The sequence below is a fragment of the Mobula birostris genome, chromosome 1, assembly GCF_030028105.1.
Source record: "Mobula birostris isolate sMobBir1 chromosome 1, sMobBir1.hap1, whole genome shotgun sequence".
NCBI lineage: Eukaryota > Metazoa > Chordata > Chondrichthyes > Myliobatiformes > Myliobatidae > Mobula > Mobula birostris.
Window position 1 is genome coordinate 9,375,562 of NC_092370.1, and position 15,762 is coordinate 9,391,323.

The window sequence follows — 15,762 nt, forward strand, 5'->3', positions numbered from 1 at the left end:
CTGTAAGACCAGAGGAGGTCACAGAATCACTTTCATTTTATCATCCTGCTTGAGTTCTCAGGTCTTCCTCTGGTGTAAGAGAAAAGTGAGGGCAGATATCACTGGAAGATGATGCTGGAGAGGTAGTAATGGGGGACAGTAAAATAGTGGGTGAACTGAATAAATATTTTGAATCAGTCTTCACTGTGGAGAACACTAGCAGTATGGTGGAAGTTCCAGGTGTCAGGGGTCATGAATTGTGTGAAGTTACCATTACTAGAGAGAAGGTTCTTGGGAAACTGAAAGGTCTGATGGTAGATAAGTCACCTGCACTTGATTGTGTACTCCCCAGAGTTCTAAAAAAGATGGCTGAAGAGATTCTGGAATGGTTCCAGAAGACTGGAAAATTACAAATGTCTCTCCACTCTTCAAGAAGGGAGAGAGGCAAAAGAAAGGAAACTATAGGCCAGTTAGTCTGACTTTAGTGTTTGGTAAGATGTTGGAGTCGATTATTAAGGATGAGGTCTCAGGGTACTTGGGGGCACATGATAAAATAGGCCGTAGTCAGCATGGTTTCCTCAAGGGAAAATCTCGCCTAACAAATCTGTTAGGATTCTTTGAAAAAATAACAAGCAGGATAGACAAAGGAGAATTGGTTGATGTTGTGTACTTGGATTTTCAGAAGGCCTTTGACAAGGTACCACACATGAGGCTGCTTAACAAGCTACGAGCCCGTGGTTCAGAAGGGTAGGAAACTGAAGAGGGTGGCAGCAGTAATAGGGGACTATATAGTTAGGGGTACAGATAGGCAATTCTGTGGATGCAAAAAAGAACACAGATGAAAGTTTGCCTCCCTGGTGCCAGGATCTGTGATGTTTCTGAACCTGTCCACAATATCCTGAAATGGGAGGGTGAGCAGCCAGAAGTCGTTTTTCATAATCATACCAAGGATATAGATAGAAAAAGGGAAGAAGTCCTGAAAAAAGAATACAGGGGGTTAGAAAGGAAGCTGAGAAACAGGATCTCCGGTGTAATAATCTCAGAATTGCTGCCTGTGCCACGCGACAGTGAGGATAGGAATAGAATGAGGTAGCAGGTAAATGTGTGGCTAAAGAATTGGAGCAAGAGTTTCTGGGTAATTGGGACCCCTTCTGGGGCAGGTGGGACCGGTGAAAAATGGACATGTTGCAACTTGAATCTGAGGGGGACCAATATTCTTGCGGACAGGTTTACTAGAGCTGTTGGGAGTGGTTTAAACTAATATGGCAGGGGGATGGGAACCAAATTAATAGAGCTAACAATGAGCCAGCAGATTTACAAGTAGATGATGGATGTAACGTTAATGTAAGGAAGGACAATCCAATGATTGGGTACAGATGCAGACAGAGCAAAGTGTTAAATTGTACCACAGAGGCAAAGTTCAAAGGGGCGAAGAATGCAGGACTGAAGGTGCTGTATTTAAATGCGCATAGCATTAGGAATAAGGTGGACAAACTTGGGTGCAGTTAGAGATTGGTCGGTATGACATTGTGGGCATCACTGAATCGTGGCTGAAAGGAGACCATAGTTGGGAGCTTACATCAAAGGATATATTTGTATCAAAGGGACAGGCAGAAAGGCATTGGTAGTGGTGTGGCTCTGTTGGCAAGAGATGGAATTACATCTTTAGAAAGAGGAGACATAGGGTCAAAGAATGTTGAATCTTTGTGGATGGGGTTAAGAAATTGCATGGGTAAAAAAAACCATTACGGGAATCATATATTGGCCAAGATTTTGAGATTGCAAAGGGAGCTGGAAAAGGCATGAAATAAGGCTAATGTCGCAATTGTAATGGGGGACTTCAATATACAGAGGAATTGGGAAAATCAGTTTGGTATTGGATCGCAAGAGAGGGAATTTGTTGAATGCCTATGAGTTGGCTTTTTAGAGCAGCTTGTGCTTGAACCTACTAAGGGAAAGGCTATCTTAGATCTTAATGTAAAAGAACCCTTAGGAGACAGTGATCGTAATATAATTGAATTCATACTGCAATTTGAGAGGGAGAAGCATGTCACATGAATCAATATCACAATGGGAATAAAGGGAATTACAGAGGCATGAGAGAGGAGCTTGCCCCGGTGGGGTGGAGGAGGATACTGGCGGGGATGACAGCAGAGCAATGGTGGCGGACACTTCTGGGAATAGTTCACAAGGTGGACGATAGTTATGTCCCACAGAAGAAGTTGTTCTCAAATGGTAGGGGTAGGCAACCATGGCTGACAAGGGAAGTAAAAGCCAAGGAAAGGGCATATAAGGTAGCAAAAGGAAGTGGGAAGCCGGATGATTGGGAAGCTTTTAAAATCCATCAAAAGGAAACTAAAAAAGCTAGGAGTGAGTGCCATTGCTATTACAGAGGAAAAAGTGCTAAGCAAACTGAAAGGTTGCAAGGTGGGTAAGTCACCTGACCCAGATGGACTACATCCCAGAGTCCTGAGAGAGTTTGCTGAAGAGATAATGATGGAATGGCCATGATCTTTCAAAAATCACTTGATTCTGGCATGGTCCCGGAGGAATGGAAGATTGCAAATGTCACTCTATGCTTTCATAAGGGAGGAAGGCAAAAGAAAAGAAACTATAGGTCAGTTAGCCTAACCTCAGTGCTTGGGAAAGTGTTAGAGTCTATTCTTAAGGGTGAGGTTTTGGGGTACTTGGAGACTAATGATAAAATAAGTCAAAGTCAGCATGGTTTCTGTGAAGGGAAATCTTGCCTGACAAGTCTGTTAGAGTTCTTCAAGGAAGTAACAAGCAGGGTGGACAAAGGGGAGACAGTGGATGTCATTGACTTGGATTTTCAGAAGGCATTTGATAAGGTGCCACACATGAGGCTGCTTAACAAGATAAAATCCTACAGCGTTGCAAGAAAGATACTGGCATGGATAGAGGAATGGCTGACAAGCAGGAGACTGGGAATGAGAAGAAAAAGGGCCTTTTCTGGTTGGCTGCCAGTGACTAGTGGTGTTCCACAGGGGTCAGCATTGGGACTGCTGCTTTTCACACTGTTTGCCAATGATTTGGATAATGGAATCGATGGCTTTATGGCAAAGTTTGTGGATGATCTACATGGATTTTAGAAAGGTATTTGACGAGGTTCCACACGGTAGGCTTATTCAGAAAGTCAGAAGGCATGGAATCCAGGGAAGTTTGGCCAGTTGGATTCAGAATTGGCTTCCCTGCAGAAGGCAGAGGGTCATGGTGGAGGGAGTACATTCAGATTGCAGGGTTGTGACTAGTGGTGTCCCACAAGGATCTGTGCTGGGACCTCATCTTTTCGCGATTTTTATTAACAACCTGGATGTGGGGGTAGAAGGGTGGGTTGGCAAGTTTGCAGACGACACAAAGGTTGGTGGTGTTGTAGATAGTGTAGAGGATTGTCGAAGATTGCAGAGAGACATTGATAGGATGCAGAAATGGGCTGAGAAGTGGTAGCTGGAGTTCAACCTGGAGAAGTGTGAGGTGGTACACTTTGGAAGGACAAACTCCAAGGCAGATTTCAGAGTAAATGGCAGGATACTTGGTAGTGTGGAGGAGCAGAGGGATCTGGGGTACATGTCCACAGATCCCTGAAAGTTGCCTCACAGGTAGATAAGGTAGTTAAGAAAGCTTATGGGGTGTTAGCTTTCATAAGTCGAGGGATAGAGTTTAAGAGTCGCGATGTAATGATGCAGTTCTGTAAAACTCTGGTTAGGCCACACTTGGAGTACTATGTCCAGTTCTAGTCGCCTCACTATAGGAAGGATGTGGAAGCATTGGAAAGGGTGCAGGGGAGATTTACCAGGATGCTGCCTGGTTTAGAGAGTATGCATTATGATCAGAGATTAAGGGAGCTCGGGCTTTACTCTTTGGAGAGAAGGAGGATGAAAGGAGACATGATAGAGGTGTACAAGATAATAAGAGGAATAGATAGAGTGGATAGCCAGCGCCTCTTCCCCAGGGCACCACTGCTCAATACAAGAGGACATGGCTTTAAGGCAAGGGGTGGGAAGTTCAAGGGGAATATTAGAGGAAGGTTTTTTACTCAGAGAGTGGTTGGTGAGTGGAATGCACTGCCTGAGTCAGTGGTGGAGGCAGATACACTAGTGAAGTTTAAGAGACTACTAGACAGGTATATGGAGGAATTTGAGGTGGGGGCTTATATGGAAGGCAGGGTTTGAGGGTCAGCACAACATTGTGGGCTGAAGGGCCTGTACTGTGCTGTACTATTCTATGTTCTATGATATGAAGATAGGTGGAGGGGTAGGTAGTGCTGAGGAAGCAATGCGATTGCAGCAGGACCGAGACAAATTGGAAGAATGAGCAAAAAAGAGGCAGATGGAATACAGTGTTGGGAAATGTATGATAATGCATTTTGGTAAAAGGAACAATAGTGCAGGCTATTATCTAAATGGGGAGGAGGTTCAAACATCAGAGATGCAGAGGGACTTAGGAATCCTTGTGCAGGACTCGCAGAAGGTTCATTTACTAATTGAGTCTGTGGTAAAGAAGGCAAGTGCAATGTTGGTATTTATTTCGAGTGGAATAGAATATAAAAACAAGCAGATAATGCTGAGGCTTTATAGAACACTAGTCAGGCAGCACCTGGAATATTGTCAAAAGTTTTGGGCCTCATATCTCAGAAAGGATGTGTTGTCATTGGACAGAGTCCAGAGGAGGTTCACAAAGATGATTCCAGGAATGAAGGGGTTAACATATGAGGAGTGTAGGCAACTTTGGGCCTGTACTCACTGGAATTTAGAAGAATGCATGGGCATCTCATTGAAACCTACCGAATGTTGAAAGGACTAGATAGGGTGGATGTGTAAAGGATGCTTCTTATGGTGGGTGTATCAAGAACTAGAGAGCACAGCCTCAAAATTAAGAGGCAACCTTTTAGAACAGAGGTAAGGAGGAATTTTTTTTTTAGTCAGAGAGCAGTGAATCTGTGGAATGCTCTGCCACAGACTACGGTGGAGGCCAAATCCGTGGGTATATTTAAAGCGTAAGTTGATAGTTCCCTGATTGGTCAGGGCATCAAAGGAAATGATGAGAAGGTACATGTATGGGATTGAGTGGGATCAGCCATGATGGAATGGTGGAGCAGACTCAATGGGCTGAATGGCCCTATAATGATCCTGTGGTCTTATGGTCTAACAAATGAAATGGTTGACTATATTCTAAATGGAGAGAAAATTCAAAAAACTGAGTGGCAAAAGGACTTCAGAGTCCTTGTGCAGGATTCCCTAAGGGTTAATTTGCAGGCTGTCAGTGGTGAGGAAGGCAAATGCGATGTTAGCATTCATTTCCAGAGGATGAGAATGTAAAGGAGGATATGTTGTTGAAACTTTATAAATCACTAGTGAGGCCTCATTTGGTGTATCGAGAGCAGGCTGACAGCTCGTTCCACACTCTCACAACCCTCTGAGTGAAGAAGTTTCCCCTCAAGTTCCCCTTAAACATTTCACCCAACCTCAGTGGAAAAAGCCTGCTTGCATTTACCCTATCTATACCCTTCATAATTTTGTATACCTCTATCAAATCTTCCCTCAATTCTCTACGTTCCCAAGAATAAAGTATTATTAAAATTTTATGACAATATTTTGAAAGTCTTATTTTCAAAAACAGCATCCTTTATCAGAGTCATATTGGCATAGTCCTCTTGTATATTTGACTGCTCTTTTATCAGTATATTTCTTTTTATTACATATATATGTCTTTAGTTAGAATATTAGACCATTTTTTTTCCATCTCACAATTGATTTCCAGACCACAAGATATGAGATTTATCCGAAGTTGGCTGATCACAGCCTAGTGCACTAAAATTGGCTCCGGTGCTTCCGAGAAAATCAGCCTATAATTTACTGCTTCTGACAATATTGGACTCCACTGCATTGTGAAGACATTTCGATGGAAACAATGGAGAACTGCTGGGAAAACAATGTGTTCAAAGTTCAAAGTAAATTTATTATCAAAGTACATCCATGTCACCATATACAACCCTGAGATTCATTTCCTTGCATTTACAGTAGAACAATTACAGTAGAATTTATGCCAAACTCTACGTAAACAAAGACTGAAAAGCAACCAATAGGTTCAAGAATACAAATTGTCAAAATAATAAAAAAGAAATAAATAATACTGAGAAAATGAGTTGTAGAGTCCCTGAGTCTATAGTTTGTGGAGTCGGTTCTGCTTTGAGGTAAGTGAGGTTATCCATGCCCTGTTCATTGTGTTCAGCGTTGTCACTGAACTAGCTTTACAGCGAAAAGAAACATCTTTGCAAGGGTTCTGAAGAAGGGGCTCGGCCGGGGTGAGTCATCCACACCACCCAGCAATCCCCCAGTGTAATCCTAGCCTAATCACAGGGTAATTTATGATGACCGCTTAACCTACCAAATGTGGGAAGAAACCGGAGCACCCAGAGGAAACCAACTTGGTCAGAGGGAGAATGCATGAACTCCTGGCAGAGGGCGGCTGGATTTGAACCTGGGTCACCTGCACTGTAAGCTGTGGTGCTAACCACTACACTACCATGCCCCTCTCAGGTTCCTCCGGCGTTCTGTGTGAGTTGCTCAAGATCTCCAACCTCTGCGGAATTCTTGTCTTTGCGAGAGAATGAGAGCATAAATAGAGTTGACTAAGATAAAGTTCTTTTATGATGTCTTAAGCCTACTGTATGTGTACTCAATGTGATATTTTTCTCTTTATTTACCACAGCTACCTCATCCTTGAATTCTCAAATACAGCAACTCCAACATCTCCAGCAGCTACAGCAACAACAGGGGCAGCAGCAACAACAACCGAACCACCAGCTGCCTGGCCAGCAGGCATCTCCCCCTCAGAAGCAAAGCCAGTCGCCGGGGCAAGGCCTCCACTCACCGCTGACTCCACCCAATCCCCTCCAGGTACGGCAGTTTCATTTTGATGGCTGAGAATCATGTTCTGTGCTCTGTGTTTCAATTGAGTTCAGTGGGAAAGGGTAACCAGCCAGGATTCCGCCCCCCCCACCTGAACCTGTCCCCTCGGCCTCGGTTTGATCCATCTCCCTCTCTTCTGGTGACTAACTTCTGGCAGGATTTGCAGGAATCTTGGGTCCTGCACCACCAGTTGTTGCCCAACAGCCATTGGGCGTGGATGACTTCACTGGCCTCAGTGCTGAGTGTAGACTCGCGTTCAGGGACTCTGCCTTTGTTACGTATGGTTTTTCATCGAGTCTATTGTACTTATTTGTTTTCCTGTGGGTGCCTGTATGAAAACGTATCTCAAGGTTGTGTATGCTATACATACTTAGGTAGTAAACTCAGTTTGAACTTTGAGAGCGAGAGGTAATGATCCCGATCGGCTGGATAGGCAGAGCTGACATGATGAGCTTGAAATGGGCTCCACGGTGTGTTTCAACCTCCATTTCAAGCGGATCAGAATCACTTCAGATTCTCAGCTAGTCTCGTGTCAGTTCAAGGAAGACTGTGTCTGTTTCAAGATTCAAGATTGTTTAATGTCACTTCCAGCATGCCAAGGAGGATGAAATATTTGGAAATCTGGATCCAATGCAGCACAAAAAAACACTATATGGTAAAGATAATAATCATATAAAAACACACACAATAAATATAGTGTTGGCGCGTTGCCAAGTGGTTAAGGCGTCGGTCTAGTGATCTGAAGGTCGCTAGTTCGAGCCTCAGCTGTGTCCTTGAGCAAGGCACTTAACCACACATTGCTCTGTGACGACACCGGTGCCAAGCTGTATGGGTCCTAATGTCCTAATGCCCTTCCCTTGGACAACATCGGTGGCGTGGAGAGGGGAGACTTGCAGCATGGGCAACTGCCGGTCTTCCATACAATCTTGCCCAAGCCTGCGCCCTGGAAACCTTCCAAGGCGCAAATCCATGGTCTCACGAGACTAACAGATGCCTATAGTAAATATAAATACCAAAGTTATCTTATATACATAGATTGATTGTATGTCCATTGAGTGACGCTAGGTACAGGAGTATCTGTATATAAGTGACTCTGACAGGATGTGATAAAGTAGTGGTGGTTGGGGATGTGGAGGGGTGTATTAGTGGGTGGAGGTGTTGATCAGCCTTACTGCTTGGGGAAAGTAATTGTTTTTGAGTCTGGTCGTCGGGGCATGGATGCTATGTAGCCTCCTCCTTAGAGTCCTACTTACATCCTGCATTTATTAAGTCATATTTTGAACACTTAAAAATTAGGTTATGGGACACTGACATATTTATTGCTCATTCCTAGATGCTCTTGAAAAGCAATAACAGCAATGCAGCTGTTAACTGATATCCAGGGGTGTGAACTATTGATCTGGATATTTCAGTTTGAGTCCCAGCACAGCAGTTGTGAAATTTACATTCAGTTCATTAAATAAATCTGAAATAAAGCAACTGTCTCCATGATAAAACATAAAACACCACAGTACAGGCTCTTTGGCTCACAATGTTGTGCCAACCAAAATAAACCTAACCCTTCCCTTCCCTCCTACATAGCCCTCTATTTTACTATCATCCAGGTGCATAAGAGTTTCATAAATGTGCCTAATGTATCTGCCTGCCTGGCCTGGAGGCATATGACAAGATAGGCAGAACTCAGCATAGATTCCTTAAAGGAAAATCCTGCCTGACAAAGCTATTACAATTTTTTGAGGAAATTACAAGTAGGCTAGACAAGGGAGATGCAGTGGATGTTGTATATTTGGATTTTCAGAAGGCCTTTGACAAGGTGCCACACATGAGGCTACTTAACAAGATAACAGCCCATGGAATTACAGGCAAGTTACATACGTGGATTGAGCGTTGGCTGATTGGCAGGAAACAGAGAGTGGGAATAAAGGGATCCTATTCTGGTTGGCTGCCGGTTACCAGTGGTGTTCCACAGGGGTCCGTGCTGGGGCCGCTTCTTTTTACATTGTACATCAACGATTTGGATTATGGAATAAATGGCTTTGTGGCTAAGTTTGCTGACGATACGAAGATAGGTGGAGGGGCCAGTAGTGCTGAGGAAATGGAGAGTCTGCAGAGAGACTTGGATAGATTGGAAGAATGGGCAGAGAAGTGGCAAATGAAATACAATGTTGGAAAGTGTATGGTTATGCACTTTGGCAGAAGAAATAAACGGGCAGACTATTATTTAAATGGGGAAAGAATTCAAAGTTCTGAGATGCAACGGGACTTGGGAGACCTCATACAGGATACCCTTAAGGTTAACCTCCAGGTTGAGTCGGTAGTGAAGAAGGCGAAAGCAGTGTTGGCATTCATTTCTAGAGGAATAGAGTATAGGAGCAGGGGTGTGATGTTGAGGCTCTATAAGGTGCTGGTGAGACCTCACTTGGAGTACTGTGGGCAGTTTTGGTCTCCTTATTTAAAAAAGGATGTGCTGACGTTGGAGAGGGTACAGTGAAGATTCACTAGAATGATTCCGGGAATGAGAGGGTTAACATATGAGGAATGTTTGTCCGCTCTTGGACTGTATTCCTTGGAGTTTAGAAGAATGAGGGGAGACCTCATAGAAACATTTCGAATGTTGAAAGGCATGGACAGAGTGGATGTGGCAAAGTTGTTTCCCATGATGGGGGAGTCTAGTACAAGAGGGCATGATTAAGGATTAAAGGGCGCCCATTCAGAACAGAAATGCGAAGAAATCTTTTTAGCCAGAGGGTGGTGAATCTATGGAATTTGTTGCCACGGGCGGCAGTGGAGGCTAAGTCATTGGGTGTATTTAAGGCAGAGATTGATCGGTATCTGAGTAGCCAGGGCATCAAAGGTTATGGTGAGAAGGCAGGGGAGTGGGACTAAATGGGAGAATGGATCAGCTCATGATAAAATGGCGCAGCAGACTCGATGGGCCGAATGGCTGACTTCTGCTCCTTTGTCTTATGGTCTTATGGTATTCCATGCACCCGCACCCCCACTCCCCTCCCCCCGCCAACACTCTGTGTAAAAAGCTTACCTCTGACATTACTTTCTTCTGTTCACCTTAAAAGGGGTAATAGTAGCATAGCAGTTAGTGCAACGCTATTACAGCTCTGGTTTGGAGTTCAGTTTGGATGCTGTTCTGTAAGGAGTCTCTGTATGTCTTCTCCGTGGAATGTGTAGATTTCCCCCAGATGCTCCAGTTCCTCCCACAGTCCAATTGGGTTAGGGGTCAATTGGGGTTGTGGGGTTGCCAGGGTGACATGGCTTGATAAATCACTAACAAAACCTAAGTCAATAAAATGTTGCCCCCTCGGGTTATCCACTCGACCTATGCCTCTTATCATCTTTTGCACCCTGATCAAATCACCTCTAATCCTCCACTCCAATGATACAAGGCCCAGCTCACTCAACCTATCCTCATAAACCATGCTCTCTAATCCAGGCATCATCCTGGCAAATCTCCTTTAAACCCTCTCACACCCTCTCTAAAGCTTCCACAGCCTTCCTATAATGAGGTGACCGGAATTGAATACAACACTCTAAGTCTGGTTGTGTGGTTTTGTAAAGCTGTAACTCCCAACTCATTGCCCTTTAACCACAATATTTTATGTAGATCAGGTAACAGCGACTTTGTGTCGAGTTGTCTGGCATTTTCACATGGTAGCTAGTTTACTGAAGCATCAAGTTTGGTACAAAAACAGGCTTTGTGCTCAGAGGCCACATGCAAAATTTTTATGTGAGAACAAATACTGAACTTGAAGTATCAAAAAAGAAAAGGCATAGCTAAAGAGTTTTGTGGATCAAGATATTCATGGTTTTTTCTACATAGCATGTTGTTTGAATGAAAGGGAATCTGCCATTCTTATCCCCTTTATATCATGCTGCTGGACCACAGATTGTGACAGGGAGCAGTAGATAGATATCTCCAAAAACTTCAGAGCTGCCTCAACTGCTTGATTTTTCAGACCTGTTGTCTGTTTCAAGGAACAAAAGTTACTACACCCAACATTCTGGTTTCAGAGTGCCTATTTAATAAGAGGTACTGAAAGCTTCTAGACAAGACAAGCTAATGTGCGATTATTGCCTTGGGAAAGGATTTCCAGAAACTCTAGAGACCTTTACTGAGCATCTTGTGCTACTGACTTCAGTCATCATGACACCAGAAGCTACATTAACTTCTTTCTTTAGGATGTGAAGTTATATAAAGTTGGGGCCTAGTTATTCTGGAGTAAAATCCTGAAGTACTTTTTGCACAAGTATTAGTAGACTTTGGAGAAGGCAAAGCCTTGATGTAGTGTTCATAGGTTCAAGGACCATTCAGAAATCTGATAGTGTAGGGCAAGGAGCTGTTCTGAAAACATTGAGTGCATGTCTTCTGGCTCCTGTACCTCCTCCGTGATGGCAGTAATGAGAAAAGGACGTGTCCCAGATGGGGAGGGACCTTCATAATGGATACCACCTTCTTGGGGCTTACTTATTATTTCTATTTATTTTTTCTCAGTTCAAGCTGGTAAAACCTGAGGTGTGGGCATAGCCAAGCACACTCATTTGTCAATTGCTAGGAACTTTTGAATACCTCTAGTACTGTTTAGTATTGTGGCTTTCTGAAGATTTACATAGATATTGCCGTGTGGGCCTAATTGTTTGATGCCATTGTGTAATGACTTTGGGATGACACCAGTTGTAGATAATACTATCGAGACAATGTACTGTATACCTTGTTCATGTTCCATAGTCTTTCAATTTCCTCTTTTAAATCAGCATATTTCTGGTGTTTTTCACTTATTGATTTTTATAAGTTTTGTGTGTTTGGAATGGCTACATCTATTAAGTAAGTTGTTCTTGCTTGTTTATCCTGTATTATTATATCCGGACTGTGATTATGGATTGTCCTATCTGTAATAAGTGATCAGTCGTAATATAATTTGTGGTATTCTGACTCTAAAACTGGATCCAGCTTGTATTTATACTAAGATGTGATTTCATTTATGAGTTTGTATCTTAAAGCAAGATTTTGATGAATGATGCTTGCCACTTGATTGTGCCTGTATAAATAATCAGGTTGAGTTAAATTGCTACAGGATCCTGTAATGCTGTAATACTGTTTCTGGTTTTTCTCGGCATTTTCTACATTTATCATCTTGAATTTGTTGGTCTTTTATTATGTATTTTCGATAATTTTTTGTGTTAACCACCTGATCCTGCATTGTTATTATTACTATTTCTCTTCTATATTTGCATAGTTTGATGTGATTTGCACATCCATTGTTTGTACAGTCGATGTTTCGGGCCAGAATTAATTCTGTTATGGTTCTTGGATTTACTGAGTATGCCCACAAGAAAATAAATCTCAAGGTTGGATATGGTGACAGATAAGCATTTTGATAGTAAACTTACTTTGAACTTTGAACTCTCACTTCAAACCTTCATCCTCTAGTTCTTGATAACCCAACTCTAGGGAAGAAGAGTAAATATACTTACTCTCTCTGTGTTCCTCGTGACTTTATGCACCTTTACATGACCACTATGCAGTCTCCTAAGCTCTAAGTCCTGGCCTATCTAATCTCTCCCTATAATTCAGTCCCTCAGTCCTGACAGCATCAATTTAAGTCATTACTGCACTCTTTGCAGTTTAACAACATCCTTCCTATAGAAGGGGAGCAAAAATGAATACAGTATCCAAAGTGCAGCTTCAGCATCATCTAATCCAACTATACCATGAACTCCCAACTTTTGTACTGAAGTGTACTCAGCATCCTTCCAGCTTTCACAAATAAGCCAGTAAAATAAGCCTATTGGCTCAGGGTCAGACACCCTGAGCCAATAGGCTGGTCCTGGACTTATTTCCATCTGGCATAGTTTGCATTTTGTTGTTTGGTTGTTTGTGGTTTTTGTATTGCTATATTTATGCTCTATTCTTGGTTGGTGCGGCTGTAACGAAACCCAATTTCCCTCGGGATCAATAAAGTATATATATCTATCTATCTATAATATACACTCTGTTGCCACTTTATTAGCTACACTAATAAACTCTCATTCGTTCAAATATCTAATCAGACAAACACGTGACAGAAGCTCAGTGCATAAAAGCATGCCAACATGGTCAAGAGGTTCCGTTGTTGTTCAGACCAAATATCAGAAAGAGGAAGAAATGTGATCTAAGTGACTTTGACTGTGGAATGGGTGTTGGTGCCAGGCAGGGTGGTTTGAATTTCTGACCTCCTGGGATTTTCATGCACAACAGTTTCTAGAGTTTACAGAGAACAGAGCTAAAAACAAAAAAAAAATCCAGTGAGTAGCAGTTCTGTGGACAAAAATGCCTTGTTAATGAGAGGTCAGAGGAGAATCGTCAAAATAGTTCAAGCTGACAGTGGTTTATTTAACATGAGTCATATTTGATTAATATTGTAAATATATAGTTTGATTAAGCATTCTTTGTTGGTTGAATAATTCATTATGTTATACAGTATATACAGAGTATACGAACACCTAAGTGTGTGTCTCGCTAAAAGTAAAGCTAGTCCATACACGAGTTATTCCCGGCTCCTTCTTTTTATCTCGTTAGGTTTATGAAAACATAACAGTGGCGATGAGTAAGTTTTTAATAAACTGGAGACGAGTACCTGCCCGTTGAAGCGCAGCGAGACCTTTGAGTTTAAAAACAAAATCACAGCACGTGTTCTTCGGAAGGGAAGACGTGGTCAAGTTTAAAAAAAGGGCAGAAAAGTGGACAAATTCATGGGTTCATAAACAGTGAGCACTGGCTGATAATAATAATATTTTAAAAATAAGAGAACTAGCTGGCCACAATGGAAATATTGATACATTCAATCGCACAAAGTTAACTGGATTTTGAATACCAAACGGATTGAACAGTATTTTGAAGCAAATAAAATAACCAATGAGAAGCAAGTACCAGTTTGCTGAGTGCATTGGAGTTAAAGGCATACAGTTTGCTCCAACCAAACCAGCCAAAATGAGCTTTGCTGATATCATGAAAGTAAAGCAGAAACATTTACAACTGAAACTATTATTGATTGCAGAACGTTTTAGGTTTCATATGCTTTATTGTCGCCAAATAATTGATACTAGAATGTACAATCATCATAACGATATTTGATTCTGCGCTTTCTGCTCCTTGGATTACAAATATGCAGAATCAAAAGGAAGGTGAGTTCATCTCAGTGTACATGCTAAATTGAAAAGATTGAGTATTATCAGTTTGGTAATAGACTTATCATTTAGTTCAGCAATCCCCAACCACAGGGCCGCAGACCGGTACTGAGCCGCAAAGCATGTGCTACCGGGCCGTGAGGAAATGATATGATTTGGCAATATGAAACAATATGAGTCAGCTGCACCTTTCCTCATTCCCTGTCATGCCCACTGTTAAGCTTGAATGCACGCGAGGTCATTACGCATGCGAGGTCATGGCCCGCTCGTCATCCATGTCAGCGCAGGAAGGAGGTCAATTCCTGAAGCTTGCAAATGACAGCGGGCTGAAAAGTATGTTTGACATAACATCTCTGCCAGCATTCCAGATCAAAGTCAAGGCTAAATATCCTGAGATAGCCACGAAAGCACTGAAAACGTTGCTTCCATTTCCAACATATCTCTGCAATGAATGCAACGGAAACTAAATTGTGGAATAGACTGGACATAAGGAACCCCCTTCAAGTATTGCTGTCTCCCATCACCTCTCGATGGCACCATCTTGTTGCAGGAAAACAAGCCCAGGGCTCCCACTGCTTCAGTGATATTGGTGTGTTGCAATGATTTTATATGTTCATATGGGGAAACTATGTGCTGTGTGTTTAATATCCAATATATAACCATATAACAATTACAGCGCAGAAACAGGCTATCTCTGCCCTTCTACCCCGTGCCGAACGCTACTCTCACCAAGTCCCACCGACCTGCACTCACCCCATAACCCTCCATTCCTTTCCTGTCCATATACCTATCCAATTTTTCGTTAAATGATAATATCGAACCTGCCTCTACCACTTCTACTGGAAGTTCGTTCAACACTTACTTCAAGCTCCCCTGTCCTCCCCTGATAATTGACTTATCACTATATTCATGCGAGGAAAATATGCGCTGTGTGTTTAATATTAAATTCGTTAAATAAACCCTTTTATAAATGAAATTGAGTGTATTAGCCACTTATCACCTATATTCCGGTCATAATTAACACCCCCCCCCCCGAACAGAATCGCCAAAAACGATCTGTAGAAAAAAATGGCACGTACACACATGCACAAGTCACGCATGTGCACACAGGTGCCTGCTCAAGGCTTCATGGTCATGGTAGTCTTTCTCGGGATAAACGCAACATATCTGACTGCTACTCTTGTCCGTTGGCAAACCTACCCCCCCCCCCCCCACAGTCGGTCGGTCTGCAAGTAGATCGTCAATATTAAAACGGTCAGCGGTACAAAAAAGGTTGGGGGCCCTTGACTTAGTTTATCGAATCTTACAAGAAAGCATTCAAAAATGGCTCCTAACTGAAGCTCAACTTACATTTAAAAGAGCAGTTGAAATAGCTGTATCAATGGAACATCAGCCAGAGATGCAATTGAGGCACCCTTCTTCAGTGAGCTAGAAAGAAGAAAAGGGAAAAGAAAGAGAAGGGTGACATGGAAATGGAAGAGGATAAATAAGACCTAATTTCTCAAAAAATAGCAAATTCAGAGATACTAGAAACTAGAGGAGAAAAGGTGGTGAGAAAAAGAAAGACAAAGTTGAAAAGGAGAGAGGAGATGGGATGAGAAAGAGGAGGGCATTGAAGGGAAAAGGAACGTGAGAAAGAAAAAGAATGGAAATGAGAGCATGAGTGGGATCAGGA

The 15,762-nt window shown here is 42.4% G+C and overlaps 1 protein-coding gene across 1 annotated transcript in view; it reads left to right on the forward strand.

Moving 5' to 3' along the window:
* The window catches only part of pou6f2 (POU class 6 homeobox 2), a 688,493-nt gene that overhangs the window by 474,762 nt on the left and 197,969 nt on the right, over positions 1 to 15,762 (forward strand). Inside the window, exon 5 of the mRNA XM_072239558.1 lies at positions 6,709 to 6,896. Coding sequence (XP_072095659.1) covers positions 6,709 to 6,896 — 188 coding nt within the window. The remainder of the gene's footprint in view (positions 1 to 6,708; positions 6,897 to 15,762) is intronic.